The sequence below is a fragment of the Trachemys scripta genome, chromosome 9 (genome assembly GCF_013100865.1).
Source record: "Trachemys scripta elegans isolate TJP31775 chromosome 9, CAS_Tse_1.0, whole genome shotgun sequence".
Taxonomy (NCBI): Eukaryota; Metazoa; Chordata; order Testudines; family Emydidae; genus Trachemys; species Trachemys scripta.
Window position 1 is genome coordinate 71,828,865 of NC_048306.1, and position 17,437 is coordinate 71,846,301.

At 40.6% G+C, this 17,437-nt stretch overlaps 1 protein-coding gene across 1 annotated transcript in view; it reads left to right on the top strand.

The window, feature by feature from the left end:
• Positions 1-844: 844 nt before the first annotated feature.
• GRK7 (G protein-coupled receptor kinase 7) overlaps positions 845-17,437 on the top strand; it is a 28,044-nt gene continuing 11,451 nt past the window's right edge. Inside the window, exons 1-2 of the mRNA XM_034781576.1 lie at positions 845-2,144; positions 2,594-3,031. Coding sequence (XP_034637467.1) covers positions 1,542-2,144; positions 2,594-3,031 — 1,041 coding nt within the window. The 5' untranslated portion in view covers positions 845-1,541. The remainder of the gene's footprint in view (positions 2,145-2,593; positions 3,032-17,437) is intronic.

Consider the following 17,437-nt stretch of genomic DNA (forward strand, 5'->3'; position numbering starts at 1 on the left):
ATGCCTTTAGAGATGATAGTTACAAAAATTTCTTCTATTGTCAATTTCTGTCCATTTTCATTAAAATTGCTGTTTTCAGATAAGTAAGTAGTATGTATAGAACAATGAAGGCAACAAGGACTACCGACATCTCTCTTTTGTTGAAAAGGAATAGTTTCGCTATTGCTAGAAACGTCGTTTTTAATACTTTAATCTTTACCTTAAATAACAATGCATAATAGCTAATAGAATAGCGATCAAAATGATCAAAGAATGTACAAACAATAACATTTTTTTATATTCCATTGTTTTTAAATAGTCAATGGGCAACAGAATATTTTTCCCCAAGTGATATTCCCAATTAGCTAAATTCATAGTATATTTCCAGTCCCTTGAATTACCGAGAGCTAAAGTAAGTAGATGCTCTCTTGTCCTAAGTGACATTTTCAGGATTCAAAAAGTTTGGACAGTAGTTTGCAGTGTAGGGTAGGGGTTTGTTTGTTTGTTTGGGGGCTGGGGCGAGGAGGATATTTTTAGGAGTGTAATGGAGAATCACTTGTCTCTTAAACAAGTTCAGATTGTTTCCACTTCGCTATGTGTGAGGGAGACCAGGATTCTGTGGTGTTCTGGTTGTACACACGTATCATTATTTTTAGAACAGCAGCAGTTCTTAGCCTGTTCTTCATCTAATCCAATTTCTGTTCCTTTAGAGGGAGCAGCATATGACAGCAGTGAAGTTTGTGCACTTTATATGTGCAGCTTACAAGCATTTTGTTGTGTGTGTTGAAGGATGTGACGGTGCTCAATGATCAGAACTGAGTGATTATTAAACAACTCCAAACATCCCCTGCACTTTTTCTGCTGTTACTCTCTTCTGACTTATATTTCAGGGATGGCTTTGACTTTTGAGTGGCTTTTACAACTTGTAACAGCTTTTATTTTATATATGTTTTAATGTAATTTCCAGTACCCCAAAGCTCAGGGTGCAATGGGAAGAAGTCAAGGAGATTTTGTGTACCCGCAGGGCCAGGGTGCCATGAGCAGTGGATGTGTGTGGGATTTTGACCCCACCCCAAAGGGCAAAGTGCCATGGAGTATGTGTGTGTGTGTGTATCTGTCTGTCCAAGGCACACTTGCAGAGGGTAAGAAGCCAGTAGACAGTGGGTGGGTGTGGAATTCTGGCACACACCAGTGGCCATGGACAGTGGGTGGGGTGGGAATCCTGGCACATATAAGGGACAGGAAAGGGTCTGTGCTGCGGGTCACCAGCCAAGCTGTGCCTATTCAGTGACGGCAGTGGGAAGTTTTCCTGGGATGTCATCCTGCTGGCTATAGATAGCAACCCCAAAGCTCCTTAGAGAGAAACCTCTTACCAGTCACTTTCCACAAATGGTACATACACCTAAAGGTACTTAGCGAAAATCCTTGAGAGGTATTTAATGCTAAAGCAGCTAGTCTCCTCAGTGTCTCTCTGAAGCCCACACAAACACACACAGGCAGGGAGAGGTGCAAGACATCCCAAGGACCAGTGAGTGGCTTTGCCGCCCCAAGAGCTCGCCAAGATGTGTGACATGGGGGGCCTGGACAACCTGATTGCCAACACAGCATACCTGCAGGCCAGGAAGAGCACAGAAGGGGACACCAAGGAGATGCAGAGGAGGCGCAAGAGCCTCTCACTGCCCAAGCCTGAGCAGTGCACAGAGGTCAGGCAGGCCCTCCCGGCTGAGTATGAGAGCATCTGCGAGCAGCAGCCCATTGGCAAAAGGTTCTTTAGGGATTTCTTAGAGACCATGCCTGAATACCTGGTGGCCAAGGACTTCCTGGATGAGGTGTCCAACTGGGAGCTGGCAGAGGACAATGCCAAGAGTAGCATCATGCAGAGCTTGGTCACCAACTTCCTGAAGTCCGGCTCCAAGGGCTACCTAGCCTTCATGAGCTCAGACCTGGCCAGCAAGTGCCAGGCTGCCACTGAGAAGGACTATGAGAGTATCATGCAGCTGGCCAAGGAGGAGACCAAGGCCTTCCTCCGGGAGAAACCCTTCCAGGACTTCCAGAGAACCCCCTTCTATGACAAGTTCCTGCAGTGGAAAGTCTTTGAGAGGCAGCCAGTGAATGAGAAGTACTTCTATGAGTTTCGGGTGCTGGGCAAAGGTGGCTTCGGAGAGGTAAGGCAACTGCCATCAATCCCTTCCCTGGTCTAATGGGTGGGTATGGGCAATGCAGAGAAGAGCCTACAATAGACTAGGCAGATGTTAAAGACCTTAAAAAACTAACTTCCTCCTTGGGCAAACCAGTATGATGTAACCCCTTCTCCACTTTATTGCCCCAAAGCATCCACATGCTGGTCAGTAAAGGGAACTTCTGACAACTCCATAGGATCCTCAAGAGCTTTGGACTAGGATAAGACAGGCTCCCCTCCGAGCAGAATAGACCAACTCCCTACTCCCATTATCTCCCCATCCAGTGCTCTGTCAGGCTGATCACTAGCAGTGCCCTCTGAAAGGATGGCAAGGTATATCTTGCTTCCTTAAACCCAATCCACCTCTGCTCTTAATTCACCTCCAGTCTGTATTTGTAAAGCCCCTTCCTTTCTCTTTCCATCTTGATCCTCTAGGTTTGTGCCATCCAGGTGAAAAATACTGGCAAGATGTATGCCTGCAAGAAACTGGATAAGAAGAGGCTGAAGAAGAAAGGTGGGGAGAAGATGGCTCTGCTGGAGAAGCAGATCCTGGAGAAAGTTAACTGTCCTTTCATAGTCACCCTGGCATATGCCTATGAAAGCAAGAGCCATCTGTGTCTTGTTATGAGCCTCATGAATGGAGGGGATCTTAAATACCACATCTACAATGTGGGAGAGAGGGGCTTGGAAATGAACAGGATCATCTTTTATTCGGCTCAGATCACCTGTGGGATTCTGCATCTCCACTCCATCAGAATCCTGTACAGGGACATGAAGCCAGAAAATGTTCTCCTGGATGATAATGGCAACTGCAGATTGTCTGATTTGGGCTTGGCAGTGCAAGTCAAAGAGGGGAAAACCATCACCCAGAGGGTGAGTGTGTGTTCATGGTGCAGGGAAGGGAGGAAGGGAAGCCATTCTATTTCTAATGTATTATGAGAACAAGCCTTAATTCCTCAGGATTTGTTCTTCACTAAAGATCTTATGTGGTCATTTCATTCTAAGTGACAGGTGGTAAGAGGATTTGATTAATTAACTCTTTGGTGCTATGTGCAGTTAACACAACTTGTCTCCTAACAGAAATAAAAGAACCAAACTGATCTGTTTTTTTTTTTTATTGGGATATGCACTTAACTCAAACTAGCCATTTGAGAGGCACTATACTTTTCGTGGGCTACGTTGCCTCATCAAGGGTCTAACCAGGAGTGAATCATAAGTATAATCAGAGACAATCAAAGGTGTGATTCCTCCCCCAATCACCAACCATTATTTCAGAGGAATGGCATTTATCCCATTTCTTGTCTATTTGTTTGGGGATTTTTGTGTGTTTATTTAATAGTATTATTGATGGGTCATTGTGCTAAGTATGCATGGTGCTGCACAATAAGCGAACTGTGTCAAACACACAAGTTCTTGCCCCATAGAGTTTGCAGTCTAAAGATCTGTGAAAGCTAGGTGAGAGTTTAAATAAAAGTGTGTATTTCTGTAAGAGAAGGGTAATGGGTCTGTATGATCTGTAAGAGAAGGGTAAAGAAGCTATTTTTTGCTGCTTCAATTAGAATGTGCAGCACATTAAGCACTACCTGTGGTGATTACAAATTGATCCAGGTTTAAAGTGATAATGTCATGGTGGTTCACAAGAAAGGTGTACTGTATAATGTAGCACATTTGTCTCCTGCTGGCCAGAACACATAGACATATATAATGAGTGAATGAATGTTCCATATATATTATATATTTGACAAAAGGGCAGTTATGAAGTTACTTCTAGAGATGCTACATCTGGAGCCTATAATTGTTTGCATTGTACTCACATGGTACTTGGAGGATTTAAAATTTCCACATCAAACTCCCAGTGAATTGAATGTTGATACGCATAATCTCAGTCAAGGGGAAAGGGCCCTTTATCATTCTTCCGCCCCTCAACCTTGAAATAAACACATTTTTAATGTTTTGCTGTGAACAGATTAGATGAAATTTTTATTTTGAAGACCAACTTTCTTTTTCCTGTAATTAATATTTTTAACTGTCCATTGTTGAGTTTTCAGCCCAAGAAAAAAAAAATACAAATCTGTTTTGTAGATAGAGGAAATCAAACATAATTAACATAAGAACATAAGAATGGCCATACTGGATCAGACCAAAGGTCCATCTAGCCCAGTATCCTGTCTACCGACAGTGGCCAATGCCAGGTGCCCCAGAGGGCGTGAACCCAACAGGCAATGATCAAGTGATCTCTCTCCTGCCATCCGTCTCCACCCTCTGACAAACAGAGGCTAGGGACATCCTTCCTTACCCATCCTGGCTAATATCCATTAACGGACTTAACCTCCATGAATTTATCCAGTTCTCTCTTAAACGCCGTTATAGTCCTAGCCTTCACAACCTCCTCAGGCAAGGAGTTCCACAAGTTGACTATACACTGTGTGAAGAAGAACTTCCTTTTATTTGTTTTAAATCTGCTGTCCATTAATTTCATTTGATGGCCCTTACTTCTTGTATTATGGGAACAAGTAAATAACTTTTCCTTATTTACTTTCTCTACATCACTCATGATTTTATATACCTCTATCATATCCCCCCTTAGTCTCCTCTTTTCCAAGCTGAAAAGTCCTAGCCTCTTTAATCTCTCCTCATATGAGACCTGTTCCAAACCCCTAATCATTTTAGTTGCCCTTCTCTGAATCTTTTCTAATGCCAGTATATTTTTTTTGAGATGAGGAGACCACATCTGTACGCAGTATTCAAGATGTGTGCGTACCATGGATTTATATAAGGGCAATAAGATACTCTTCATCTTATTTTCTATCTCCTTTTTAATGATTCCTAACATCCTGTTTGCTTTTTTGACCGCCTCTGCACACTGCATGGACATCTTCAGAGAACTATCCACGATGACTCCAAGATCTTTTTCCTGATTCATTGTAGCTAAATTAGCCCCCATCATATTGTATGTATAGTTGGGGTTATTTCTTCCAATGTGCATTACTTTACATTTATCCACATTAAATTTCATGTGCCATTTTGTTGCCCAGTCACTTAGTTTTGTGAGATCTTTTTGAAGTTCTTCAGTCTGCTTTGGTCTTAACTATCTTGAGCAGTTTAGTATCATCTGCAAACTTTGCCACCTCATTTTTTACCCCTTTCTCCAGATCATTTATGAATAAGTTGAATAGGATTGGTCCTAGGACTGACCCTTGGGGAACACCACTAGTTACCCCTCTCCATTCTGAGAATTTACCATTTATTCCTACCCTTTGTTTCCTGTCTTTTAACCAGTTCTCAATCCATGAAAGGACTTTCCCTCTTATCCCATGACAACTTAATTTACGTAAGAGCCTTTGGTGATGGACCTTGTCAAAGGCTTTCTGGAAATCTAAGTACACTATGTCCTGACGTTAGACTTACTGATCTGTAATGGCTGGGATCACCTCTAGAGCCCTTTTTAATATTGGCATTACATTGGCTATCTTCCAGTCACTGGGTACAGAAGCCAATTTAAAGGACAGGGTACAAACCATAGTTAATAGTTATGCAACTTCACATTTGAGTTCTTTCAGAACTCTTGGGTGAATGCCATCTGATTCTGATGACTTGTTACTGTTAAGTTTATCAATTAATTCCAAAATCTCCTCTAGTGACACCTCAATCTGTGACAATTCCTCAGATTTGTCACCTACAAAAGCTGGCTCAGGTTTGGGAATCTCCCTAACATCCTCAAAGTGAAGGATGAAGACTGAATCAAAGAATCCATTTAGTTTCTCTGCAATGACTTTATCATCTTTAAGTGCTCCTTTTGTATCTCGATCGTCCAGGAGCCCCACTGGTTGTTTAGCAGGCTTCCTGCTTCTGATGTACTTAAAAAGCATTTTGTTATTACCTTTTGAGTTTTTGGCAAGCCTTTCTTCAAACTCCTCTTTGGCTTTTCTTATTACATTTTTACACTTTATTAGGCAGCGTTTATGTTCCTTTCTATTTACCTCACTAGGATTTGACTTCCACTTTTTAAAATATGCCTTTTTATCTCTCACTGCTTCTTTTATATGGTTGTTAAACCACTGTGGCTCTTTTTTAGTTCTTTTACTGTGTTTTTTAATTTGGGGTATACATTTAAGTTGGGCCTCTGTTATGGTGTTTTTGAAAAGCGGCCATGCAGCTTGCAGGGATTTCACTTTAGTCACTGTACCTTTTAATTTCTGTTTAACTAACCCCCTCATTTTTACATAATTCCCCTTTCTGAAATTAAATGCCACAGTGTTGGGCTGTTGAGGTGTTCTTCCCACCACAGGGATGTTAAATGTTGTTATATTATGGTCACTATTTCCAAGCGGTCCTGTTATAGTTACCTCTTGGACCAGCTCCTGCGCTCCACTCAGGACTAAATCAAGAGTTGCCTCTCTCCTTGTGGGTTCCCATACCAGCTGCTCCAAGAAGCAGTCATTTAAAGTATCGAGAAATTTTGTCTCTGCATTTCATCCTGAGGTGACATGTTCCCAGTCAATATGGAGATAATTGAAATCCCCCACTATTATTGAGTTCTTAATTTTGATAGCCTCTCTAATTTCCCTTAGCATTTCATCGTCACTATCACTGTCCTGGTCAGGTGGTCGATAATAATTAGTTGTGTTAGAATGTTAAATATGTATCATGAAGATATTATTTCAGTGATGGTTAAGACAGATGTTATTTTTAAATGGGAATGTTGCTGACTATCAGTTCTTCTGAAGACTAGGCACTTAACATTAGTTTTTGTTGTTAGCATTGTTTTCCTGACTGGTATGGATGTGAAGTTTTTTTTAGAGGGGGGGGTTTCCCCATAAGATACTTTTATTAAATTGTGCTTTAGAGCACTTTTAGGTCTAGTCATGTTTTGGCTATCACAGTGCAAAAACATGCAAAACCCTGGTTCCCAATGGTCAGGAGTTCTTGTTAAAGCAACTGCAGAATAGAGAGGGACAATGTATATTATATAATATATGCTTGCTTTGCTTTCAGTTTCTCTAAAATCTATGTTTAAAGAGATTGATGTGTGGAAAAGTAGCTTATATTTATCTATATACTTTTTATTATAGGTGACTGGCAGCAACTCCAGTAGTTGAGGTTGTCTAAAACTTTCCATTTTTGCATGTTATATATGAGTGTATATTTGTGATGGTCTAATTTGATCCATAAACTATATATTTACTATGAAAACAAAACATGCATATGAGCTTTATTTTAGTCGTTACATTGCATTTGATAGTGGCCAGAAAAATCTGTTTGTCCCTGGATTAAAACATACTGGATTATTTAAGAAAAAGTTGAGGAAAGTCATTTTAAATGATAGATTATAATTAGGGCTGTCAATTAATCGCAGTTAACTCATGTGATTAACTCAGAAAAATTAATCGCGATTAATCGCAGTTTTAATCACACAATTAAATTATAGAATACCAATTGAAATTTATTAAATATTTTGGATGTTTTTCTACATTTTCATATATATTGTATTCTGTATTGTAATTGAAATCAAAGTGTATATTATTTTTATTACAAATATATGCACTGTAAAAATGATAAAAAAATAGTATATTTCAGTTCACCTCATACAAGCACTTTGTTATGAAAGTGCAACTTACAAATGTAGATTATTTTTGTTACACTTCTGCATTCAAAAACAAAACTATGTAAAACTTCAGATCCTACAAGTCCACTCAGTCCTTCTTCTTGTTCAGCCAATCACTAAGACAAACAAGTTTGTTTACATTTACAAGAGATAATGCTGCCCTCTTCTTATTTACAATGTCCCTGAAAGCCTTACTTCTTCACTTTGTCAGTAAATGAAAAGAAATCAATATGAACACAACCCCTTTTTTCCCCTACCAGGATTGCCCATAAAATAAGCCCTGTCCTTAAAGTTTACAATATTTTGCCTAAAGCTGTATCATTCATAATCAACCTCCCTTTATATCTATATCTATATCTATATATCTATCTCATAATATTAAATTCCATCAAGTTCCCTATTTTTCACTTCTGTATATGGCACATTATATAATCTCTAATGTTTGATATAATTTTTTTAAATTCGTTCACTCAATCACTGGGAAAAAGGGAAAGTCTTTCTAGCTGCAGCCTTTCTGAGTTTCCTCAGAATATTGAAGAAATCTAGCCATTAGACCTTGAGTTTTCTTTTCTCAGAACTCTTCTCTCTTTTGTAAAATATCCTTAATGTCTGAAGAATTCTTAAATTGTAATAACTCATAACTTTGGAGCCTTAGTTACTACAGTGTACACTATATATGGGGTGATAAAAGACTCCCCTAAACTTAACTTCGCAACCCATTTCAAAAGACACTGGACCTATCAATTTTTTATTACTACTTGTTTTGGAAGTTCTGCATAACTCCCTCACAGTTTCATGAGTCATGAATAATATATTCATCCCAATCTCAAGGCAATAAAAACTTCATAGCATCTCATATATAAATAGACTCCCACCCACACATCAACAGGAGTAGCCCAAATACCCCTTTTATAAAACATGTTAGGTCAGTGTTTCCCAAACTTGTTCCGCTGCTTGTACAGGGAAAGTGCCTGGCCAGCCGGGCCGGTTTGTTTACCTGCCGCATCCGCAGGTTTGGCTGATCGCGGCTCCCACTGGCCATGGTTCGCTGCTCCAGGCCAATGGGAGCTGTTGGAAGCGGCGCAGGCTGAGGGATGTACTGGCTGCCACTTCCAGCAGCTCCCATTGGCCTGGAGCAGCGAACTGCGGCCACTGGGAGCCGCGATCGGCCGAACCTGCGGATGTGGCAGGTAAACAAACCGGCCCGGCCCACCAGGGGCTTTCCCTGCACAAGCGGCGGAACAAGTTTGGGAACCACTGTGTTAGGTTATTCGCATGAAAGTAGTGGCATTCTACTTAAGGAAGCACTTCCATCGTACGTTCCTGTTTTAGGCACTTGCAACTCTTCAGTGAAATTACCCTATAATTGCTCATGTACTTTTTCCAACCCAAAGGTGATTTTGTTTGTATGTATGGAAAGGTTTGTTGAATCTGATTTAGTCATTTTTGTATGATCAGTGAATTAAGTAATCCTTCATGCCAGGATATATAAAGAGTTACATTATCCACGTGTCCTTAGTTTCCTCCATTTCCTCTGGCTCTCCTTGCTAGCTTGTCATTCATATTTTCTTGCCCCTACTTAAAGACAGTTGTAAATAATTAAAATAGCTAATATTAGTTTTAACGGTTAGATAACTTCAGTCATAGAATATCAGGGTTGGAAGGGACCTCAGGAGATCATCTAGTCCAACCCCTGCTCAAAGCAAGACTAATCCCCAGACAGATTTTTTGCCCCCGATCCCTAAATGGCCCCCACAAGGATTGAACTCACAATCCTGGGTTTAGCAGGCCAATGCTCAAACCACTGAGCTATCTCTCCCCCTATGAAGGAAATACTCTTGTTTTTTCTGAGATGCTTCGTGGTTCCTGGATTCACATCCTTATGATTAGGATGGTAGAATCCATAAAAATGACCAGGTTTGAAGAACGCCCATTTTAGAAATAAAGAAGTAAAGAGTGATTTAAAATAGCATATAGTACATAAGCACTATATTAAATTTCTTTATTGAAACAAGCATGCACTGAAGCTGGTCTTCAGGATATACCTATGCCTATTGCCTAGGCATTCTTTTATCTAGAAGTGCATACATGTGAGCTTACTCAGGTTGAATATATGGTGTGTAAAGCAGGGTTGTGTTATATTTATTTTAAAATTACTGCCCTTTCATTTCTAGTGTCCTCTTTATCTCATATAATAGGAAGGGCAACAAGGAGGAACTGACTGGTTTTCTTTATGCTCTTGTGAAGGGACATGCCCTCACTCTAGCTTTGAGGAGACCAACAAACTCTTCTCGGCCTGTTCAGTCCTAATGAGGCACACCTGCAAGGCTAGATCACCCTGGAGTGGGAGCACTTAAAAAGGGAAACCTGTCACAGGAAGGGTTGGTGAACAGGAAGAAGGCTGTTCTACCTCAGATTGCTGGCAACAGAGACAGGTCAGCTGAGAAGATCAGTCACAGGCTGCACCTTTCCTGAAGTTGCACTGACAGGCAGCAAAGCAGTATGCCCCAAGTGGAGGGGCAGAAGGTAGGCCCCAGTAAGAGGCAATAGACTGATAGACCAAGCTCATAGAGTTGAATCCCAAAAGACTGCCTCAGAGACAGGCCACCTTTGCCTTTATTAGTTTTCACCCAGATTCTTCTCTGGGATTCAAAAAAGAACTAGATAAGTTCATGGAGGCTAGTCCATCAATAGCTATTAGTCAAGATGGTCAGAGATGCAACCCCATCCTCTGGTGTCTCTATCCTCTGATTGACAGAAGCTGGGATGACAGGGGATGGATCACTCAATGATTGCCTGTTCTGTTCATTCCTTCTGAAGCACTTGGCATTGACCACTGTTGGAAGACAGGATACTAGACTAGATGGACCATTCCTCTGACCCAGTATGACCATTCCTATGCTCCCTTTCCTGTGTGTTTGACTCCTAGAACCCCTCATGTGCTATGAAACATGGAGGGAAAGAGTGTGAATGATAGTAATGCCTGGAGGGTCAAGGGAGCCCCTGGCACCCATAACCCTTCATAATTATAAAGCAGTCAAGATCTTAATGAAGACACCTCTAAATCAACATCTTTGCAGGCTAAATATTAATCCTTTTCTACACTGTGAATTTGCCCCAGTTACAGCTGTCACTCACTAGCTACCAGTCTAGCGGCACTCCTGCAAATCTCTAGGCTTTATCTGTACTAGGAAAAATGCATTGTGTTAGATAATAGGTTAGTCCTTTAACAAAGACAGTGTTAAACATAATTTTGCTCTACATGTGAACAAGAAGAGTCATGATTAAAAACATGCTTCATTGGAAACAACACAGTTTTATAATGATGCTCACTCAATAATACAGTAACACTTTGTTAAATTGAAAGGTCTCTGCCTATATTCCTGTATAATGTCTCTTTAAACAAAATCTAACTGTTGTAATGATTGTTTTGTTTCTGATATTTACATATGGCAAAGATTTATAAGCTTGTTAAAACTTATTAAATAAATAATTTTTAAAAACCCATAACTGTTTATAATTACCTCTAGCATAGACTTTTGCATCTTCTTGACAGAACACTATGGGAGCATCTTCACAAAGCAATCCTTACATAACTTTCTTTCCCTCATCTTCCTCCTACTGGAGCGGATGACCTGGGCTAGGGTTTCCACAGCAGGTGTAACTCGGCCATGTTGCACATATGTACTTCTTATATTGTTGCATATGGAGCCCAGTCTTGCTGATCTTATTTATATGTGTAATAATACTGAATTCATTGGTGTAAGAAAGGTGAGCAGGATTTTGCTTGTGGTGTTAACTTCAGTGCCTTAAGATATGCAGTATGCCTAATCTTAGGGGGCCAAATCATGTTCCATTGAAGTCAGTGGAATTTTGCCATTGATTTCAGTGGGAGCAGGCTTGGGCCATACTGAGTGTGGTTGTTGTGGCAAGTCAAGTATTTTACAAGTTAACATTAATGTAGCTTTTAGTGCGGGTAACAGTGTGTGCACAATCTAGGACACCCCACCTTTACCCTACAATAGGTTCAAGGCATAACCTGGTTAATTTAGGCACCCCATCCTTTCCCGTCCTGGGCTTGGGGGCGTAAGGCACCCACCCTGACCCGTCCTTGGCTCAGGACAAACTTTGGTCAATTTAAGTACCCACCCTTACCTGCCCTAGGCTCGGGGAATAGCCTTCTGTGGGTTTGTAGGCCAAGGTCTTTCTGCTGTTAAGAAGCATTTCTTCCCTAATAGCACCAACAGTGACCAAAGAAACAGACAAATCTTAAGACGTGTAAAGAAAATTTTGCAAGATAATATTCTGTACTTGTGCCTTCAGTCAGAAAGGATCCCGACCTACTTTGCAGAATGACCACCTCAGAGCAACAAGAGACAAAGGAAATGAAGAAAGGGGACCAGGATGGTTGGGGCTAATTGCAGAGCCCACCCTCCTTGCTAAATGGGTAATGGGACAAGGCCCACGCTTCTGGGGTGGGATGGTTCTGTGAAGAAAGCAGGATCAGGCCCAGACAAGCAGGGACCATACAGTCTGCAGGCAACAACACATGCAAGCCAGAGAGGGAGAGGTTAAATGCTACACTGATAACTGTGAGCAATAAAGTTATGCAAACACTTCAAGGGATTCTATTGACATTATAGTAATCATAAAAGCAAAGCCCCTTAAGATGTGTATATAGGCTTCTTAACAGTTTTCCTGTGCTGTTTTATATATTTGAAGGACATCATAATATTTGAATAGGAAAAACATGTTTTGGTTAAAATCATATTCAAAATGTCCCTTTGCCCTCCTGTATGTTTGTTTTTTGTAAGATTAGGTTTCTTAGGAAAACAAAAGAAAAGCTATTTAGACGTTCCCGAAACTTGCGGTTTCATTTCAAGACAGCTAAGAACTGGTGGGTAAGGGGTCACAATTCTGAAATGAAAAATAACTTAGCCAGTTCTGATACTGCTGATCTTTGTTCATTAGTACACACCAATCCTGTTGGTTAAGATTCTGTAGAAGTTACTCTTCCTTTGTGCTTTTAAAGTGACAGCTAAGCATTTGTTCAGAATTAGCAACAAAGTGATTATTTTATATATTACTACTATTTAATACTTTCAAAACCAGCACTGATTTCTTCATAGCTCTCTGATACATTCAGTTTATTCTTTTTCACTAGTGGGATTTTGCTATTTTTTTTTAAAAAATGGATCCTGCTAGATGGTATAAAGCAGTAGTTCTCAACCTGTTGTTTGCGGACCCCTGGGGGTCTGCAACCTATGTCTAAGGGGTCCACAAAAGGTTGTCATTACCATAGAACAGTAGTTTTTAACCTGTGATCCATGGACTTCTGGGGGTCTGCAGACTAAGTCTGAGATTTCCAAAAGGGTCCGCACGTCCATTACAAATTTGTTAGGGTTCCGCAAATGAAAAAAGGTTAAGAACCACTCTTATAAAGCATCTGTTAGTGATAGTATAATAGTGTAATACTTTGTCTCTTTATCCATGAATCTCACAGCACTTGATCAGGACTTGATCCTTAGAGGTGTCAATGTCATGCTGAGCAGAGTGGGGGAAGCAAGGGTGAATCTGTCCAGCCTTCTGTCTCCCTCAATTCTGGGCCTGACTGAAGGGCTCTTTTACTGGCCAAAGATCCCCAGCATGCTGAGTACTTTAGCCTCCTACTTTCTAATTTCTGACCCACATCCTATACAGTGGAGGAGAGCAGGTGATCACCAGGAGGTTTCTTTAATGTTAAGAGAACCCCTGGGCCCCTTTAGGCCAGTTTTAAGTCCCCCTTCCACGACTGGAGTAGCACAAAGGGACCTCTTTTGGCATTAAAGGCTCGATCTTGCAGAGCCCAACCTAACAGTCACTCATAATTGCTAAACAGTAAAAAAAAAAAAAAAAAAGAGAGAGATAATATTCCTTACCTAGAGCATAGGACTGTTATGAGGATTAATTAGTGAACATTTATGAAGCTCTTGGAAGATGAAAAACACCATATAAATACTATTATTAATTTTGTTGTTTGAAGCACATTAGTTATTATGGAAACCATGAGGCATAAGTATATTGGAGTGATGTCTTCAAGTACCATATAGCAGTTTATATAATGGTTTGAAATTCATATGATTATCTGTGAAATATAGGAACCTATCTGACAGTTTCGTTGATCAATATGGTATGAATGCACAGCATACATTTTGTGTGTATTTACTGAATATTGTCAGAAACATGCATGTGGCAGGGAAAGGGTTATATGGCCTAAAATACTTGGCCAATCGTATTTTTCTTTGAAATGTTGATTTGGCTGCCTTTGGCTGAATGAGGTTTACATGATACTTTTGTGAGCAATCCATAAGCTGTGGTACTGTAGATGTAGGCTACTCACAAAATCCAAGTACCCTTGATCACATTGTGAACAGTCCCTTTGTTTTCAGAATAAGGTTCCACTCAGTGTGATTAAGGATATCAAAATCTGGCCAAAAATGACTGAAAAAAGTCATCCTCCTCCCCACTCCCAAACACATTAATAATATGTTGTCAAAATGCAAAACTAGGCACAGACTCCACAGCAGGGATGGCCAACCTGTGGCTCCAGAGCAACATGCGGCTCTTCAGAAGTTAATATGTGGCTCCTTGTATAGGCACCTTGTATAGGGGCTGGAGCTACAGGCACCAACTTTCCAATGTGCCGGGGGTGTTCACTGCTCAACCCCTGGCTCTGCCACAGGTCCTGCCCCCACTCCACCCCTTCCCACCCTCTCCCTAGAGCCTGCCATGCCCTCGCTCCTCCCCCCCAGAGCCTCCTGCATGCCACGAAACAGCTGATCAGGAGGGACAGGGAGGCGCTGATCGGCAGGGCTGCCGGTGGGCGGGAGGCACTGGGAGCAGGGGGATGGGAGCTAACAGGGGGCTGCTGACATATTACTGTGGCTCTTTGGCAATGTACATTGGTAAATTCTGGCTCCTTCTCGGGCTCAGGTTGGCCACCCCTGCTCTACAGGAATAGGAGCAGGTGAAGTCTGGGCTTGTACCCATGTATGTGTTGGCTGAATTTGGCTCTTTATTTAGAGTGACTTTAACTTAATTGTATCTCTAACATGAGTCCTGATGCTAAGTGGTACCAATAAGATGCAAGCACCCTCAAATCCCACAGATTTTAGTGTCAGTTAAGGGTGCTGAGCACCATAGATTTGACTCATCATCACCTGCTAATATTTCCTGCTACGCTACTGAGCGAAGTAAACAGAGAAGGAAAACACCTGCACAATTGTAATGTTTGTTTGATGACTTCTGCTGAGTAAGTCACCCACTCATAGTGCTATTAAAAGCTCTGATACCATTTTTGCATTCATTTCCAGAGGATCTCCTTAAGTATATGTAGAGTAAACTGAAATTCTTCTCTTCCACTAATAATACTTACATGGTATTCTACAACCATTAAGTAATTAATTCTCAAAACACCCCTCTTTAGTAAGGAAGGAATATTATCCCTATGTTATGAATGGAGGAACTGAGGCAGAGAAGGTGAAGGACTTGCCCATAGTTCCAAAGGAAGACAATGCCAGAGCTTGGATAAAAACTGCTATTGGAAGCAGCTACTGCTATTTTTAGTAAGCTAGCTTGAGCTGAGCTAGCACAAGTCTGTCTCCCCACTCTGGGAATCATATCTCTCTACCGCAGTGTAGGCAAACCCTAGGAAGTCCTTGTATTTGCTAAGCAGTAATTGCAGCTGCGTTAAATTCTTCTGGGTTCTGTAAGTCTTTTTATAGGATACAAACAAGGAATGTTTTCATTTGTTACAGAAACCTAATTTTATCTTGGCTTTAAAAATAATCACCCCATTTATTTAAGCGATCAAGTGGATTATTGCTGTAATGTGAATGTTTGCCAAGATAACAGGATGATGGGGAACTGTAGTTCTGTATCACCATTTAAGTTTTTCTCCATTCCTCCTCACAGTTGCTCTGTGTAATAAAACATTCAAATTACCATTATTAAATTAATGGCAAAGAAAGATCAGTTATTCTCTTTCCCTGTCTGGGGCCCAGGAACTCATATGCAGAAAAAATATCTTGAAATTTAGAGCTATCAACTGCTTCCTGTGGTCTATTGCTACATTCCTCCAACGTCTGGTAAGGTCACTGCTGAAGGAGCAGAAGAACAGCTGGGAAAGAGAACAAAGCAGTCAGTGGCACCCCTTGGAGGAAAGAAGAACTGAGCCCCAGGAAAGAGCTGATAGAGCTAAACTCAGCTTGGTTTTCCTCCCCTGTTCAACAGTTCTTGTGCCATGGCAAACAAAAGAGAGATGTTCTGATTTGCTTTGCTGTTTGGCTTATGATGTTGACTGAATTTGTTTTGTACATATCTATGGGGAAAGGTAGAGAGAAAGAAATCCCATTTTTTCACCTCTGTTTGCCAGTTCCTGTGCTGATGGAAACTGCAGAGTTATATTGTGTTTTTTCCCCTACCCTATTTGCTAAGAGCCCAGATGCCACAGTGTTTTACCCAGGGCATTACTAGTACTTTACCTTTTTCAGGACAGTATGGTCAGTGTATAAGCATTTAAATTTTAAGCCCAGTCCTGCTGAAAGCCCTCACAATGTGCTAAGCTCCTTTGGCTCCAGTGTGACTTGAGTGCATGTGATGACTCCCAGAGTTAAGTCTTGTGTTATGAGAACACATTAAAAAATAAGGTGGCTTTTTAAAAATACACAAAATAAAATTTAAAAAAGGAGTTTTCTCTCTTCAGCGTGCTCCTTACATCAGTTCAACTATGTCTTGTTGTCAATCCATTTTCAAAATACCTATTGCCCTTAATTGAAATTCCTTGTGTGTCTGGTGGCTGGATTTGCCCTTTTGGTATCAATTCTAGAGCCACATTTTACCCTGGTATTTATGTATGGGGTGCCCATCAATGTGATTCATATGTCTGACAGCAGAATTTGGTCATTGACTTTGATTTTATATTTCTGGCTGTTCCTCTTTAAATAAAAAAAAAAAGACAGAAATTGCTTTAAAAGTCCCACTTAAAATAATAACATTAAAATTCACTGTAATGCAAGCATTTGAACAAAGTAGAAAAAATAAAGCATCTTACTCACCCTCTACAATTCAGATAAAAGGTTTCCATGACAGAGATGAATGGAAGCACAGAATGGTTGGCATTGGACTCTAGCTGCATGCCAGAAGAACCACAGGCAGAGAAAGAGGCACATGGACTGCCTGGATTTTGCCTCTTCCAAAAAATTGTGGCGACACCATATGCTGTGGGTCCTCCATTATTTTTTTCTGAAAGTGCCTAATGAGACATGCCTAGCTGATGCAGGGGTTGGTCTGCATGTTTATGTGCCCACATACATGGTCTTCCTGACTAGACAATGGCCCATATGCTCTTAGCAGGAATACTGTGGCACAAAAGAGAGGACAAGTCTCAGGCAAGACTGGAGCATATTAACAGTGTTTTGGCAATACAGTAATGTAACTGTTTGAGGTTGCATTTACTACACCTGTTTCCAGTCACACAATAGAATTTGTCCTAATATTGATAAATCTTTAGTTACAAAATACTTTTCCAATTAATAAAAATCTCTTTAAATCTGTTTGCAGTTTGTACCAAGTGAAAACAATAAAGTCTACAAGTCATTATAGAAACAATGACTTCTGAGGAATTTTTAACTTCT